Source organism: Lipotes vexillifer, unplaced genomic scaffold, assembly GCF_000442215.2.
Source record: "Lipotes vexillifer unplaced genomic scaffold, Lipotes_vexillifer_v1.1 scaffold1467, whole genome shotgun sequence".
NCBI classification, from domain to species: domain Eukaryota; kingdom Metazoa; phylum Chordata; class Mammalia; order Artiodactyla; family Lipotidae; genus Lipotes; species Lipotes vexillifer.
In genome coordinates this window covers 481,105-499,056 of record NW_006783896.1, presented here as the reverse complement: position 1 = coordinate 499,056, position 17,952 = coordinate 481,105, and the positions used below count along the sequence as shown (strand labels likewise).

At 51.8% G+C, this 17,952-nt stretch overlaps 1 protein-coding gene across 1 annotated transcript in view; it reads left to right on the top strand.

The window, feature by feature from the left end:
- ENTREP2 (endosomal transmembrane epsin interactor 2) overlaps positions 1–17,302 on the top strand; it is a 372,877-nt gene extending 355,575 nt beyond the window's left edge. Inside the window, exons 8-11 of the mRNA XM_007456424.1 lie at positions 4,432–4,507; positions 13,953–14,171; positions 15,836–15,910; positions 16,980–17,302. Coding sequence (XP_007456486.1) covers positions 4,432–4,507; positions 13,953–14,171; positions 15,836–15,910; positions 16,980–17,302 — 693 coding nt within the window. The remainder of the gene's footprint in view (positions 1–4,431; positions 4,508–13,952; positions 14,172–15,835; positions 15,911–16,979) is intronic.
- Positions 17,303–17,952: the final 650 nt, after the last annotated feature.

Here is a 17,952-nt window from a genome sequence, read left to right as displayed (position 1 = left end):
TGCAGCTGCTGGGGATGGGGGGGCGGGGGGCGGGGGGCATGGTAGGATCAGATGGCGTCAGGGAGCGGAGGGGATGGGATGTGAGGAGGGGAAGCAAAGGTGTGGACCACTGTTTCTAGCCTCCAGTGGTCATCCCAACTCCCTGGAGGGCTTGTCAATCAAATGCAGGTGGCCGGGCGCACCTCCAGGGCTCTGGAGTCCAGGGTCAGGGGGCTGCTGAGAATCTGCATGGCTACCAAAGTCCCCACAGCGGCTGCTCCAAGGACACCTTTGGGGCCTGGAGTAAATCACTCTGGCAAGATGCTCGATGAAGAGGCTGGATAGGAGTTAGTTAGTGTGTGTGGGGGGTGGGGGGATAGAGTGGGAGGAGTTACCATGGGGATGTGCCAGGGCCAGAGGGCGGAGCCGGCTCCCCAGGGCCAGGGGAGGGAGGTCCCTGGAAGGCAGGAGGGGACTGAACCAGGTGCAGACGGACAGCTTGCCCTGTAACCAGCAGGGACACCGAGCAGGGCGGCCAGGGGCCTGGAAACCCCAGGAAGCCCACAAGGCTGTGTGACTCTCCTCGGCCACCTTGGGGGCGGGAGGAGCCCTGCCGCCTCCCCCTCTGCACAGCGACCCTGCCTTTTGCCCTCACAGAGCTGCAGGCTCCAGCCTGCCTCTCCTTCGTCCCTGTGAGCTGTTACTCTATGTCCAAAAGAGAGGAACCGTGCATGATTCACGGGTTGTGTGCACCACCCTGTGGAGAGTGGCGGAGCTGGAGCCGGCAAGAACCCCTGTGATGCTCCCGGCCTCGCCGGGCCTCCAGGGACCCGGCGTGCTGGGAAGCAGCCTCTGGTTTGGGTGTGACATCTGATGCACCCCCGACACTTGGCACCTAGTGTTTATCACCATTTTACTCTTTTTTTCTGAAGAATAGACTATATCAGAGGATGATAATACTGGTTCTAAGACCCACGTCACCTCATTTTCCAAAAGAATGGGGAATTCTCTAAATGGAGATTTCTTTCAAAAGATTTTGGGGAGGAACTCTTGAAGGGCAAAGGCCTGTCTCACATTAGCTTGCGTTGGCTCAGAAACCGCCAGCTTACAAGCCCCTGCATGAATGGTATCCTCTGGAGGACGTGGCCCCCGCCCTTTCCTGGGCTGCCCGCCTGGCCGGCAGCATTTATGATAAATGGGCCACCACAGGCACCCCCCGACCCCGCCCCCTGCCGCCACCAGCACTGAGGAGGCAGCTGCACCTCGCCGGCTGATTCTCTCTGACCCTGTGGGCTGGCAGCACTTTTCAATTCCTCAGACACCCCCCAGGGAGTCTGGGAGTCCAGGATCCCATCCCGCCCACGGAGGGGAGGCTGCACCTGCCAGCTCCCCCCTCCCCCAGTCCCCCGACGGGACAGCCACGAGCAGCCATCTTACAGCAGGACCCCCGCTCCCTGGGCCAGGAGGAGGTAATTATCCCCTTGTTAGGACAAACGCATATGAATGGCCTATTTGCACTTGTTTGGATAAAGAGAGGGAGACGCCCGCCCCCTTGGAAAGCAAGCAGGTGCTGTGCAGGTCTGTGCGCGGCAGAGACCGCTCATCTGGACAGAGTTTTCATTTGGGAAGAAAAGCCCCCCCTTGAGTCAGCACGTTCGTTTTGACCCGCGTGTTTCAGCCACATTCAGGTTCCGTTCTGACTTGGGTTGCGATGCGTTCTCTTTCCCGTGGCCTGAGACTGTGGCTTTGGGGCAAGATTGGAGGGAGGGAGTTTCTTTCTACAGCAGGGAAGTGGCTGAGAATTTGCCTAGTTGATGCCCCTGTGTGAATAACAGCGTGTGTTCTGGGGGCCCCGTGAGACTGTGCGCCAGTCCACGGGCTATAGGATCGGGAGACCAATGGGATTCGTTTCCTTGTGGTCACAGGACAGGGACGAATGGGCTTCTCTGGGGCTTCAGAGGAAGGACCAGCTGGGCCACCTTGCGTGGGACCGGGCGTGTGAACCAGGGAGGCTCATGGGGGTTTGAAGGGCAGGAAGGGGGTTCACAGAAATCATTTGGGTGCAGATTCCATGACCTGGGATGCCACACTATCGAGCTGCCTTTGAACAGTTGGGCATTTGGGGTCGACGTGGCCCCGCAGTGCTTTAGGAATCTCGGTGGCAATATGGCAGGTGGGACGAGAAGTGGTGAGAATGGACGTGACAGAGGTGTGTCCAACCCCAAGTCCTCGAAGTTATTATTTATATTTTTGAATGAAATGACCTTTACATTTGAAAGTCTGTAAGTGAAGTGGCTTTGAAGATTGCCTTGGGACACGAGCCGAAAACCTTAACGCACCTTCTCCGTGATGGCTGATAACTGCCCCCAAGAACAGCTTTTTGTAAACCTGGGACATAGCCAGCTGACCTCACCCAGGAGTGGGAAACTCATTACAGAAATAGGGCAGAATTTCCATATAGGACGTCTTAGCCCCCAAGTTCCTAGGAGAAAGGGAGATGAGGGGAACTTGGCTTATTTGCCTAAATGCCGATTGAGTTTTCAATTACGATAAGTGGTCAAAATAGTGCATCTGGGAAAAAATAAATGCAGGCGTTGGAGCGTCCACGTTACGTTATACATGCGGCGTCTCCTTTCACAGCCCTGCGGGAGCTGTGTTATAAACCTTTATTGCTAAACTCGGATTTCAACTTCAATTCTATGCCGCAAATATATCTCTTCCACTGCCTTTGTGTTTCATGGACAATGCCCTGTGAAGTGAGCAGCCTTGCTGCGGCAAGGTGGCCTTGGACATCAGGGGAGGCCACATTCTAATTCAGCGCTTGACACCCTGCTCGCCGGAGGTGATCAATTTCCTGCTCCCAGGAGCTGTCTCCTCTTGAAACCACATTTGACCGGGAGCCAGAGGGAAGCCGGCAATGCTTCTGCAAAATATGACACGAATCCAATTTCCTCCTGACCTTGTCTCACTGTGTGTTTTATTTCTCTTGTTTTATGTATATTTCTTTATTACCAGAAGCTTTTTTTTCAGGCCTGAAGTTGCCACCCACCCCTACAAAAAAGAAAAAGAGAGTCCAGTTGAGGGTTAGATGCAGGAAGTGAGGTATGAAAGGAAACGACCATCCAGGGCATTGTTCCTTTTTTTTGATTTGGTAGGAGCTTCTTGCCAGAGATTTTCCACACAGGTTATTGGTGTGGGGTGGTGTGAATTCTCCCATCCTATCCCCTCCCTGGCAGAGAGGGAGCGTTGAGTGCAGGGCGGTATTACATACACATGGGATCCAAGGGACCATCTGAGCAGTTCTCTGGGTCTCTGGTTGGGGGCAGCCAGCAGCCTGGCACCTGCTGCAACGCCAGCCCGCTTGACAGAGGAGAGGTGGGCGCCATCAGCTACCCAATTGAAGGGGCAGGAGACCAGGGAGGCAGAAATATAATTACTGAGCTGGAACCAGACCAGGCCACAGGGGCCCACCTCACCTTCCCTGGCCTCCCCCAGCTCATTATTGGCAAGCAGTTCTGAAATACCACGAGGGTCCAGAAATCGTGTTTTGAGATGGCACAGGGGCACGTGCATACAGGGTTCATCGCCTTCAGGCGCACGGCCTGGGAGGGGCCGCCGTGCCCTAAAGCAGCAGTGGGACAGACGCACTCGCGTGGGGCAGATCCAAGCCCGGCAAGCAGGGAGCAGACGTGCCCCATCCCTGATCAGCAGAGGAGGCTGGTCTCTCCCCTCACATTCCCGAGGCCTTTCTTCTCATTCAAGAAGAAAGCTGCAAAAGTGTGATGATGGTCCAACCCAAGTCGAGCTTCACGGCCAGCCTCCACCAGGAAGGGATGGCATCTGACTGGGCTCGGGGCCCTGTATTCAACCCGGCGTAGGCCCCATGTGCGGCTGGGACCCCGGCAGAGGTTAGGCAGGAAGGGCGGCCTTGGGAGCAGCCTCTTGATCCCACGTGTGGAAGGCAGAAGGGAGGGCAGGGCACATGCAGCTCTGGGGCGTCCAGAGCTCGCTCAATGACCACTTGTGTCCAAACTGCCAGCCCAAAGCATTGGGGTCCCATGAGTGTTGGTGTCGTGGACTTACTCTTCAGGGAAGAGAGGAGGGGGTGGGAAGTGAGGGCAGGGGCTGTCCCACCTCCTCTGGTGATAGGGGGGACCCTGTGTGGCCTCCGCCAGCCCCAAATGGTGCCCGTAAGTGGAAGGTGAGTGGGCTCAGGGTGGGCCCTCGGGGGGCACACGGTTCTGATTGCAGAAGATTGGAGGAAGGGGCTTTGTCCTTGGCAATGGCGTCTTCACCCCCCCACACACACACACATTTAGGGGAGAAGGTTGCAACCTGAGCACCTGTCTCTAGAAGACAAGCTCTAGGGTCAGCCTGCCTTTCTGGAGGCTGCTGTGATGTGCCCCACAGACAGCACAGTACCCACGCGCGGCCTCCTCTTTCTTCCCGTAGATTCCAAGTGGGGACCCGCAAGTGACTGAGCCCAGCTCCGGGGACCCAGACGCCACCGCGGGCTTCAGCACACAAGGTAATCGTACCCTTTTCAGTCTCTGAAACACTAAGTTGGTAGTTTTCCAGGCTGTCTCCTCTCTTTTCCTTCTCTTCCTCTGTAAGGGGGGGAATTTGCTGCAGCCTCTCCTGCTAAGTACATGGAAGGTTCCACATGTCCTCCTTCCCTGCCCCCAGTGGTCAGAGCTGGGAGGCCTCATGCTTTCCCTAGGGGGCTTTGTCCGCCTCCCCCAGCGCCCTTTCTCTCTCACTCGAGGAGTATGGATTTGAAGAAAAGTGCGACGCAGTCTGCGATGGACCCTTTCCAGAGCAAAATCATACCAGGCTAACGTCCACTCAGCCCCTCCCTGAGGAGGAGGCGTGGCTGGGCCAGGGGGAATCCAGAGCTGGGGGCTCCCTGCCCACTGGCTGCGGAGGGGGAGGCTGGAGGGCAGGGGCCTGAGGTTGTGTCCTGGAGGGCGTGGCAGGAAAAGTGTGAGAAGTCAGATCCCAAATATGGTGTGGGAGTCACAGGACAAACCTCGGGGTAGGGAAGGTGGTCCGAGGTGACAGGCAAGCAGACAACCTTGGCAGCAGGGGGAACAGATGGGTGGGGTGGAGGGGCGTCCCTGGGGAGCTTTCGTCTTGAGGTCCCCAGCAGGCTCGTGTGGGTGCATTTATTTGGAGACCAAAGTCAGCCACCTTGGGAGATGACTAAGCGTCCCAGAAAGGACCGTGACTGTGGTGGCCCTCTGTGCTGCTGCCATCACCACTTCAAGTAACGTCTAAGAGAAATAAGGAGGGGCCATCCTTCATGAGGCCACCTGTGAGCAGCAGGGGCCCCGGGTCGCTACAGTTGAATGTGGAAGTGACCTTGCCCTTCCTGTGGTGACTCCAAGCAGCCATCAGGAGCTTGTCTAAGAGGTGGCATCCGGAGACCACTTTTCCAGAGCCTACTCCAGGGCGCAGTGCCTTCTAAAGCTTGGTGGGGGTAGTGCCTGCAACCAGGCCCCCCATTCCAGCCACGTGATTCCCACAAACCACCAGTTCTCCAGGAAAGCATGGTTAGAAAGGCCAGGCAGCATGGTGGCTCCAGGGCCCGTTTCTATCTGTGGCCTCGGGGCAGGTGGAGATGGACAGGGTGTCTGGGATGCCCCTCTGGAGGCATTCAGCAGGGCTGGGCCCTCCTCACTGCCTCACGACCCTGGGCAGTTAGCTGGGCTCCACCGAGAGATTCAGAGGGGCCAGACCTGAGGGTGGGCAGGAACACAAGAAGCCCTGGCAGGGGGCTTGCAGGCCAAGCAGGTAGTATACAGGGAATTTCTGTGTGGGGTGAGGTTGAGGTCAAGGTCATTCTTTTTGCCAGTATACGTCCAATTGTTCCAGGCTGTTTCTTGCTTTTGTACCTTTGTCAAAAACCAGTCAAGCATAGTTGCATGGGTCTGCTTCTGGGTCCCTGTTCTGTTCTGTCCCATTGATCTGTGTGTCAGCCCCTCTGCCAATTCCACACTGTCTTCATGGCTGTTGCTCTGTAATAAGCCTCAGTATCAGGCAAGGGATGCCTCCCACTTCATTCTTCTTTGTCAAGGTTGCAGCTACTGTAGGGCCTGTGCCTTTCCATATCCATTTTTGAATCAGCTCACCTGTATCTACAAAATACCTTGCTGGAACCTTTTTTTTAAAGATCATTTTTTTTCAATTTTTTTAATACATCTTTATTGGAGTATAATTGCTTCACAATGCTGTGTTAGTTTCTGTTGTACAACAAAGTGAATCAGCCATATGCATACATATGTCCCCATATCCCCTCCCTTTTGAGCCTCCTTCCCACCCTCCCTATCCCACCCCTCTAGCTAGTTGCAAAGCACTGAGCTGATCTCCCTGTGCTATGCGGCTGCTTCCCACTAGCTATCTATTTTACATTTGGTGGTGTATATATGTTGACGCTTCTCTCACTTTGTCCCAGCTTCCCCCTCCCCGCTCTGTGACCTCAAGTCCATCCTCTATGTCTGCGTCTTTATTCCTGCCCTGCCTCTAGGTTCATCAGTACCATTTTTTTCAGATTCCATGTATATGTGTTAGCATACAGTATTTGTTTTCCTCTTTCTGACTTACTTCACTCTGTATCACAGACTCCAGGTCCATCCACCTCACTACAAATAACTCAATTTTGTTTCTTTTTATGGCTGAGTAATATTCCATTGTATATATGTGCCACATCTTCCTTATCCATTCATCCGTTGACGGACGCTTAGGTTGCTTCCATGTCCTGGCTATTGTAAACAGAGCTGCAATGAACATTGTGGTACATGTCTCTTTATGAATTATGGTTTCCTCAGGGTATATGCCCAGTAGTGGAATTGCTGGATCGTGTGGTAGTTCTATTTTTAGTTTTTTAAGGAATCTCCATACTGTTCTCCATAGTGGCTGTATCAATTTACATTCCCACCAACAGTGCAGGAGGGTTCCCTTTTCTCCACACCCTCTCCAGCATTTGTTGTTTGTAGATTTTTTGATGATGGTCATTCTGACCAGTGTGAGGTGATACCTCATTGTAGTTTTGATTTGCATTTCTCTAGTAATTAGTGATGTTGAGCATCTTTTCATGTGCTTCTTGGCCACCTGTATGTCTTCTTTGGAGAAATGTCTATTTAGGTCTTCTGCCCATTTTTTAATTGGGTTGTTTGTTTTTTTGATATTGAGCTCCATGAGCTCTTTGTATATTTTGGAGATTAATCCTTTGTCCCTTGTTTCATTTGCAAATATTTTCTCCCATTGTGAGGGCTGTCTTTTCGTCTTGTTTATGGTTTCCTTCGCTGTGCAAAAGCTTTTAAGTTTAATTACATCCTATTTGTTTATTTTTGTTTTTGTTTTCATTACTCTAGGAGGTGGGTCAAAAAAGATCTTTATGCAGTTTATGTCAAAGAGTGTTCTGCCTATGTTTTCCTCTAGGTTTGTAGTATCTGACTTTACATTTAGGTCTTTAATCCATTTTGAGTTTATTTTTGTGTATGGTGTTAGAGAATGTTCTAATTTCATTCTTTTACACGTAGCTATCCAGTTTTCCCCGCACCACTTATTGAAGAGGCTGTCTTTTCTCCACTGTATGTTCTTGCCCCCTTTGTTGTAAATTAGGTGACCATATGTGAGTGGGTTTATCTCCGGACTTTCTCTCCTGTACCATTGATCTATATTTCTCTTTTTGTGCCAGTACTATACTGTCTTTTTTTTTTTTTTTTTTTTTTTGTGGTATGCGGGCCTCTCACTGTTGTGGCCTCTCCCGCTGTGGAGCACAGGCTCCGGACACGCAGGCCCAGCGGCCATGGCTCACGGGCCCAGCCGCTCCGCGGCATGTGGGATCTTCCCGGACCGGGGCACGAACCCGTGTTCCCTGCATCGGCAGGCGGACTCTCAACCACTGAGCCACCAGGGAAGCCCTATACTGTCTTGATTACTGTAGTTTGTAGTATAGTTTGAAGTTGGGGAGCCTGATTCTTCCAGCTCCATTTTTCTTTCTCAAGATTGCTTTGGCTATTCGGGGTCTTTTGTGTTTCCATACAAATTGTAAAGTTTTTTGTTCCAGTTCTGTGAAGAATACCAATGGTAGTTTGATAGGGATTGCATTGAATCTGTAGATTGCTTTGGGTAGTAGAGTCATTTTCACAATATTAATTTTTCCAATCCAAGAACAGGGTATATTTCTCCATCTGTTTATGTCGTCTTTGATTTCTTTCATCAGTGTTTTATAGTTTTCTAAGTACAAGTCTTTCACCTCCTTAGGTAGGATTATTCCTAGGTGGTAGGAAATTTTTTGCAGTGGTAAATGGGAGTGTTTCCTTAATTTCTCTTTCAGATTTTTCATCATTAGTGTATAGGAATGCAAGAGATTTCTGTGCATTAATTTTGTATCCTGCTACTTTACCAGATTCATTGATTAGCTCTAGTAGTTTTCTGGTGGCATCTTTAGGATTCTCTATGTATAGTATCATGTCATCTGCAAACAGTGACAGTTTTACTTCTTCTTTTCCGATTTGGATTCCTTTTCTTTCTTTTTCTTCTCTGATTGCTGTGGCCAGGACTTCCAAAACTATGTTGAATAAGAGCAGCGAGAGTGGACGTCCTTGTCTTGTTCCTGATCTTAGAGGAAATTCTTTTAGTTTTTCATCATTGAGTATGATGTTTGCTGTGGATTTGTCATATATGGCCTTTATTATGTTGAGGTAGGTTCCCTCTATGCCCATTTTCTGGAGATAAAACGGTGTTGAATTTTGTCAAAAGCTTTTTCTGCATCTATTGAGATGATCATATGGTTTTTATTCCTTAATTTGTTAATACAGTGTATCATGTTGATTGATTTGCCTATATTGAAGAATCCCTGTGTTCCTGGCATAAATCCCACTTGATCGTGGTGTATGATGCTTTTAATATGTTGTTGGATTCTGTTTGCTAGTATTTTGTTCAGGAATTTTGCATCTATGTTCATCAGTGATATTGGTCTATAATTTTCTTTTTTTGTGATATCTTTTTCTCGTTTGGTATCAGGGTGGCGGTGGCTTTGTAGAACAAATTTGGGAGTGTTCCTTCCTCTGCAATTTTTTGGAAGAGTTTGAGAATGATGGGTGTTAGCTCTTCTCTAAATGTTTGATAGAATTCACCTGTGAAGCTGTCTGGTCCTGGGCTTTTGTTTATTGGAAGATTTTAAATTACAGTTTCAACTTCATTACTTGTGAGAGGTGTGTTTATATTTTCTAATTCTTCCTGGTTCAGTCTTGGAAAATTGTACCTTTCCAAGAATTTGTCCATTTCTTTGTGGTTGTCCGTTTTATTGGCATATAGTTGTTTGTAGTAGTGTCTTATAATCCTTTGTATTTCTGCAGTGTCAGTTGTGATTTCTTCTTTTTCATTTGTAATTTTATTGATTTGCGTCCTCTCCCTTTTTTTCTTGATGAGTCTGGCTAAGGGTTTATCAATTTTGTTTATCTTCTCAAAGAACCAGCGTCTAGTTTTATTGATCTTTGCTATTGTTTTCTTTGTTACTATTTCATTTATTTCTGCTCTGATCTTTGTGATTTCTTTCTTTCTACTGACTTTGGGTTTTCTTTGTTCTTCTTTCTCTAGTTGCTTTAGGTGTAGGGTTAGATTGTTTATTTAAGATTTTTCTTGTTTCTTGAGGTGAGATTGAATGGCTATAAACTTCCCTCTTAGAATTGCTTTTGCTGCGTCCCATAGGTTTTGGGTCATTGTGTTTTTGTTGTCATTTGTTTCTATGTATTTTTTAAATTTCTTCAGGGATCTCTTGGTTACTTAGTAGCACACTGTTTAGCCTCCATGTATTTGTGTTTCATTTTTTTAATTTTTTTTTTTTTATCATTCTTCTGGCCACACGGCAGGTGGGATCTTAGTTCCCTGACCAGGGATCGAACCCATGGCCCCCGCATTGGAAACATGGAGTCTTAACCACTGGACTGCCAGGGAAGTCTCCCTTGCTGGGATCTTGACAGGAATTAAACCTGTACAGCTATTTGGATAGAATCACCATCTTTCTTTTTTTATTGAAGTCGGATTGATTTACAATGCCATGTTGATTGCTGCTGCACAGCAAAGTGACTCAGTTATACGTATATATTCTTTTCATATTCTTTTCCGTTATGGTTTAATCACAGGATATTGAATATAGTTCCCTGTGCTATACTGTAGGACCTTATTGTTTATCCATCCTGTACATAATAGTTTACATCTGCTAATCCCAAACTCCCAATCCTTCTCTCCCCACCCCCCTTCCCCTTGGCAACCACAAGTCTGTTCTCTATGTCTGTGAGTCTGTTTCTGTTTCACAGATAAGTTCATTTGTGCCATATTTTAGAGAATCGCCATCTTTCTAAAGCTGAGTCTTCCAAGGCATGAATACAGTCTGTCTCCATGGTTTTCGAGCTTTGGTTTCACGGTATCATTTTCAGCATATAGATCCTGGGCAGCTTTCCTTAGTGTGTATGTTTCGTGTTTCATTTTTCTCTGGAGCAGCTGTTGATGGCACTGGGTTTACACCTTTGGTTTCTGCGTGTTCATCGTCAGTACATGGGACTGACTCTGAATCAATCGGAGGGGATTCACTCATGTATTCCCCTTGAATCCTGCAGGCTTGCTGAGTGCACTTATTAGCTCTAGAATTTTTTTTGTTTTTTTGGAGATTCTGTTATTGTTTTTTTAAACAATATTGTTTTGCTCTTTGTTAAAATAACAAAATAGTGATGAGGACATGGGTGCCCTAACTGGTGGCTTGTAAGTCAGCCCACTGCTTTGGCAAGGCATTTGGGATGCAGAGCCATGACAATATTTATGCCATTAGATGTGGTCATACTTCTAGAATCACCCCCGGGGAGTAATGCTGAAAAAGGAAAACTAAGCATGCAGATACGCCTTTTCCATAACAGTAAAAACTGAGGGGGACAATGAAGTCCATTAATAAGAGTTCAGGAAAATGTGTTAACACAAGTTGAGTATATCACTACACATTATTAGGAAAAACGTTTTCAAGCCGTTAGGTGAAACCCTGGAGGTCCACCACGATTATGACTTCTATAAAAATGTAGGCACATAACACAACCCCGGAGGGGAGGGTGTGCAGAAATGAGAGTGACCAGCCTTGGGCCATAAGCTTTTCCTGTAATGCTGTCCTAATTTTATAAGTTTTCTATTAATTACTTATATTCAGAGCTAGGTCACATTTGTCACTCATGACTCTCTGCATTTCCTTGAGGAACTCAACCACTGGATTTTCACTGACATTAAGAAACTTGGGGGACTTCCCTGGTGGAGCAGTGGTTAAGAATCCATCTGCCAATGCAGGGTACACGGGTTCAAGCCCTGGTCCGGGAAGATCCCACATGCCACGGAGCAACTAAGCCCGTGCGCCACAACTACTGAGCCTGTGCTCTAGAGCCCACGAGCCACAACAACTGAGCCCACGCACCACAACTACTGAAGCCCATGCACCTAGAGCCGGTGCTCTGCAACAAGAGAAGCCACCAATGAGAAGCCCACGCACCGCAGTGAAGAGTAGCCCCCACTCTCCGTAACTAGAGAAAGCCCACACACAGCAGTGAAGACCCAATGCAGCCAAAAAAAAAAAATTAAATTAAAAAAAAAAGAAACTTGGGCTCAAGGGTGTGTACATATGTCCAGTCTCATCAAATTATATACAGTAAATAGGCACAGGTGTTTTGCGTATCAGTTATACCTCAGTAAAGCTGCAGAGGAGAGAGAGAGGGAATTGGGATCAAAAAGAATCTGAAGGAATGAATATTATTTTTAATTTAATTTAATATTTAATTATTTAATTAATTTTATTCATTTAATTATTAAATATTTATTATTTATTAAATATTATTAAATATTTATTAAATTATTTAATTTAATGTTTAATTATTTAATATACTTGCTGGGTGATTTTTGAAAAGATTTTGAGAGTGTTAATAATGACACTGTCTAGGTTTGAAGTTTTCTAAGGAGCCAGGAAAGTATTTTTTCTTTTCTACATTTATACATTTGGTCTTGAGCACTTTCCCAATTACTTCCTTGGGATAAATTCCAGTGAGGGAAATTGCTGAGTCCAGGGGAATGTGTATTTTAGACTTGGATGTATTGACTACACTGTGTCCTGGAAGGGTTTTATTACGAGTTTATGTTCCCACCAAGAGTGTTTGTGACACCCTAAGACTTTGTCACTCCCGGGGACCTTTACCATCCTTGTAGGTGAACTTGACACACACATAGGATTGAGTTTCTGCACCTTTTTACATATCTATTATGAACTTGTAGGTCTGTTTTAGGTCCATTTATTTCTGTTGCAGTGGGGGTTTTTTTGTTTTTTGTTTTATAAGAAAAATATTTGTTAAATAGAGAAATGAGAAAAGGTGTAAGAGTGACTCTTTTTCTATTTATGGCAGGTTTGCTTCCCCAGTTCAGGCTTTGCTTCTCGAAGCCTGTTAATGAGGCCTTGGCGTACACAAATTTACCATGTTTTTGTTGCTGTTGTCAAATTTATCAAGCTTTTCCTTTATGGTTTCTATCATGTTTACAAAGTCTTTCACCCCCTCAAGGCAGTAGATTTATTCTCCCATATTTTCTTCTACTCCTACGGTATCTTAAATAAGAAAAGGATTAATCGTCCTGAAGAATTTTTTTTTTTTTTTTGCATGTGATATGTGAGGTCTGGCTCATCTTTGTTGTTCCAGGTGGACTCATGGGACTGATGGTCTCAAAGCATCTCTCAGGAGGGCAGCGGCAGACAGTGGGGGAGAGGGGGGCGCCGAGCACGTGCGCTCCGGAACGGGTCCGCTTTCCGCCAGCTCCCACTCGCTGGCCGGCCACCTTCCTCCCTGCCCTCCCTCAGCAGTTTCCTCGGCTGTGGGCTGCGGGTGACTGGGTGGGCCCTGGGCACAGGACATGTGCACAGATGTGGGGCTCGCAGGGCCCCTGGGAGCAGAGAAGTTCCCCCAGGACCCACAGGAAGGGGAGGAAGGAACAGATCTCAAAGCCTCCCCCACTGTAAGAGTTCAGGCTGCTGTGGTTCTTACCATGTGTTGCCCACGCAGGCCACTCGCCTTGAACGTCTACTTCAGTGTGGGGAGGGAGCAGTGAGGAGCCTTAGGGAGGGGTGCCCGGGGGTGGTCTGGTGATGGGAGAGGAGGGTAGAGGGCAGTGCTCCTCAAGCCCTGATGTGCATACAGGTCCACTGGGGACCCTGTTTAGACAGATTCTGGTCCAGCCCCCACCCCAGGGGCCACCTGCAGAGAAGCAAGGGGTAAAGCCCAGCGTAAGCAGCATGACATGACCGGTCCAGAGCAGCGGTTCTCACACTCGGGGCATCAGAATCCCCTGGGGCTTGTTCAAACCCTGATGGCCGGGCCCACGCTCGGAGCCGGGCAGGGCTGGACTGAGGATGTGCTTTTTGGCACAGTTGCAGGGGGGTTTGTTCTCAGAGGGCTGGGCTACCCCACCTGCCTGACGAGGGGCTGCACTCTGGGCCCAAGCTGCACCCCCTGCGTGGGGCGGGCACCGGCGCCTGGTTAGGGTGCCCTGGGGTCCCTCAGAGCCCCGACCTCTCTCTGCATGGGCCCTGCCCACTGCGCACGTGACCCCCACCTTCCTGTACTTCAGACCCCCCAGGGGATGCCCTGGATGGGAGACGCGGCTGGTTTCTGACTTGGAGTCTCTCGTGGAGACCCGTACCCCTCCTGGAATGATTCTCGGGGGATCGTCTGGTTCCCCCATCCTTTCTACACAGAGCACTATCAGCCTGGGCAGGATTTCCGCTCCCGCAAGATGACAGGGTCTGTCCAGGGTTGGAGTTTGGAGGGTGGGCTGCTCCCACCCCCTGGGGGGACCCTGGGTGGCGGATGGGCGCATGGACGGTGCTGTCCCATGTGGGGGCAGCTTGGTAGTTGCCCAGCACCAGTGCTAACGTCGTATCCTTGGCCTTGCAGCGCCGGCCGACAGCTCCAGCCTGCTGGCCCCCGAGGGCACTGCCACGCCGGGCCTGAGCTGCCCACCCTCCGACGGCCCCACGGGCGCTCTGCTGCCCGCCGCACACCCGCGCCGCACATCCCCTGAGGGCCACCCCCAGGGCACACGGGCAAGGCCAGGTCCCAGGCGTGTGGCCCGCTCCGCCAGCGACCCCACCTCGTGCGCATCCAGGGCGGCAGGTACAGCTGGCCCAGCCCCGTGTCCCCAGGGCGTGCCTGGCTCTGCCCGGACACTGCAGGCCTCCGTGCCCCCTGGGAGTGGAGTCCAGCCCTGGGCCCCGCCTCAGGGCCACACGGGGAACGTGGTCTCGATGTCCAGAGCCTGTAAGGGTGGCAGACATTCTGGGGCCCCTGCTGTGCTCCCACCAGGCTTGCTGCTCTGGCCAGGAAGGCGGGAGGGAGGAGGAAACGTTTGGGGTGATGACAGCCCTCCAGGAGGGTCCGCCAGCCCCGACATTAGCCTGTGGGCTGCACACCAGCTCCGGGGCACAAGAAGGTCCTAGGGTCAGGCAGGGCCCACAGTCTGTACCTGTCTGTCAGCCGGGGTGGCTCTCCCCCCAGGACCAGTCTGGGTAACACACCTGTGGGAAGTGCTAGTGTCTGCTGAACGGTCCGGTGGGACCCAGCGCCACGCAAGGTGTGGCTGCATCTCAGTGACAGCGTTGCACAGGTGGGTGTCCGCCAGCCGATGCCGCCCAGGGCAGACACGGGTGTGTTCTCGACAGCACTTCACGGGCGCCCTGGGCCGCACTCAGCGTGTGGCCCAGAGCTGCGTCAGAGTCGCCCACGTGAAGTCAGCATGGCCAGTGCCCTCCCAGGCCAGGGGACCTGGCACCAGAGTCCTGCGTCCGGCAGCCCAGGAACCTGCTCTTCAACCAGCCCCCCAAGGGGTCTTGTACGTCCTGAAGTGGGAGGACCCCCATCTCCTCCCAGGTTGCTATTTTTGAGTGGTAGGATGGCGGGGTCTGTGCCAGTAAAGGCCCGTGAGCCCTTGGCCACAATGCCATCGCCGTGGGCACTTGTCCACATAGCACAAGTGAAGGAACCTGGAGGAGGCCAGTGGTGCCCGGACTGGTCAGGGTCTTGTCCGGCTGGGCCCCAAGGAGACTAGATCCCGTCCTGCCCCAGAACCGCGTCCCTGTGAGGAGCCAGCAACGCTCACAGGCAGCTGCCCGGAGGTGCCCTGCTGGGAAGTGCTGGGCTTTGCTTCTGCAGCTCTTCGGTCCGCATCCCTTTCCCTGCCCTCCTGCACCCACCTGCCAGCTCACACTGAGACGCCTCTGCCAGAGCCTCCTGGAGATGCCCCTCGGCTGGTGTACTCCTGGTTCAGATGTCTCTCGCCCCGTTAGGGCCAACACTTCCCGAACGGGGCTCCCTGATGACTGCACACACCCCCACCCAGTGAAGTTCATGCTCCGCAAACCCTGACACGTCAGGGATGGACTTGCAGAGCAGCGGTTGGCTTGATCACAAGTCATCACCCCTGCATCCTACTCACCGCCCTGTCGCCTCAGCCTCCTCTCGGCTGCGTGACAGTTACTGTTGTGCACGTGCCTCCCGGGGGCCCGGACCCCCAGATGCAGAGGGGGATTGGGATGAGGGACACTGGGTTTGTCAGTGGCACCGGCCTGCTACCCTGTGCCCGGGGCCACGCTGAGGAAGTGACGGGCCCTGGGGACGCCACCTGCCCCAGGTGGGAGCCACCTGGGCGCCGGCTGGCTTAAATTCAGGATTTCTGCTCTTGTATCTGAAATCCATTTCTTATCCTCAGGAGGGTTACTACGGTGTTATCGGGAATTCCTTTTCCCTGGCTGTGTGTTAACTGAATTCTCTTTCTGGTTAAGGCGATGCCTCGTCACACACCCCATCCTGCAGCCAGGATCTTGAAGCAGGACTGTCCCGGGCTGCACGGGGAACCGGTGAGACGCTCTTTTTCTGAAACCCTTTGATAACCACAGTGTGGGGGGCAGGGGTGACCAGAGGTCCTCGGCTGCCTTGTGTCTAAACACAGCCCCTCCCAGGGTCACCCAGGCACGCGATGCCCCAAATCTCTGGGCTTTGGAAGATGGGCCTGCCTTGCCTCCCCTGCTCTCTTGGCAGATGTATTAGAGGCTACAGCTAATTTAACACCACACGGCTGCTTGTGTCACTGTATTTATGAGATTCTCTTTGGAGGGGAGACGGGCCTCCGTGTGAATCTTATACAGTTTCACATGCTTAATTGCCAGGCTTGCTCGCTGCCACCAGGAATACCCCAGACCACCCAGAACGTGTTTCCTTGTGTGACTTGAAACGTAGGTTGAGCAAGCCGGGTCTTAATCTGGTCCTTGGTGAGTTGGTCACAGCTGACCGCCCGGAGCTGCTTTCTCTGGAGGGTCATCTGGAGTGGCCGAGGCCCGCTGGTAGCTGGTTCCGTTTCCCTGGCCTTGGCCTGGGGAGCATTGAGCACAAGGCCCTGGGCTTCGGGCGACTCTGCTGCCTCGTGAGAGGTGGCTGCTGTCTCTGCCCTTGACGTGGGGAGGGCGCTCTCATTGCCCCTCTGCCACCCCCAGCTCTGCTCTTAAGGCAGACGTGTCTCCAAATGCCACCCAACCCACAAGGGCGAAGGTCACTGAGCTGGGGAAGGCTGAGAAGGGGCAGCCCCCCTGCGAGCTCGGGAATTCCAGCAGAGAGGCACACAGAATGGACACCCCTGCCCCGCCCTGCCCTTCACTCGCTGGTCGGCTTCGAATCTTGCCCTCCCATCTCCAGCCCTCGGCTCCAGGAGGCTGCGGCCCCTCTAGGTTACTGCAGGCTGAACTCGGGGCTGCGAGGGGCCAGGCCATGCCAGGGGACATGCGAAGCGAGGGCCAGCTGGGGAACACAGAAATCCCAGCGGAAAGCTTGTCCCAAGCATCCCTGTGTTTGCTTTTCAGAGAAGTTAGTGCACGGCTGCCCTCTGTTTTGTGTCGGGTGTTTTCAGATTGTGCATTTTCCCTTGGTTTTCAGCTTCCTTGTCTCACTCTGTCATGGTTGCCTGTGCCTGTCGGCCCCAGCTTTCACCCCCCAGGGAACCAGATGCCTGGAAAACGGACCAGCGGTTAAAGCCAGAGGCCTTACAGACAGTCTCCAAAGAGCGGCCGCACTCCTTAGTGGACAGCAAGGCCTACGCGGACGCCAGGGTTTTGGTGGCTAAGTTCTTGGAACACTCGAGCTGCTCCCTTCCCGTGGAGGTGAGGCACGTGGTGGGCTCCGCTCGCTCGGCCATCCCCTCCGAGGAGTGCCACATGGAGGAGGCCGTCCTCAGCGCCCGTGTCCTGGACCAGCTGTGAAGGCGCCTCCGCCTGGATGTGGACATGGACAGACCTGGTGCCAGAGTCCCTGCCGGGGATGCCGGGCCTGTGGGGAGAGGCTGCTTCCCCGGGTGGATCAAGCGGCGGAGGCCGTTCCCTCCTCCAGGGGGACCCCATCGGCTGTTTTCTGGGGGCTGACACTTCCTACCTGTCCCAGTGATACAGTGGATGACTCTTGTGTCCGTCGTGAATTCTTCCCTGTTGTCAGGCAGGTGGCACCTTGAACTAGCCACGTGATAGGGATCCAGTGGCAGGGGACATGCATGTAGCTAAAGAAACTGAGGTATCTTCACAATCGGGGCCACGGAAGAGCAGGATTCTCCCGCACCCCAGTCCCCCCGCCCCGATTTACTTTAGTGTTTAAAGGGGTAGAGGAGGCCATCAGGCAGTGAGCCCATTTCCCCTTGCGGTTTGAATCAACGATCAACCCTTTCTTAGAGGCTGATTTTTAAGAAAATAAGTCATTCTAGCCCAGATGGCAGCGGGGGTCCAGCCTTATGCCCGCAGGGCGACAGGGCCACCCTGTGAACAAACATACAATGAGGGACTCCCCAGGGGAGCCTGGCCACCCTGTGGCAAGGGGCTTTGAGGGACGCCCACTCCCACCCCCCACTCCCCCCCACCCCCAC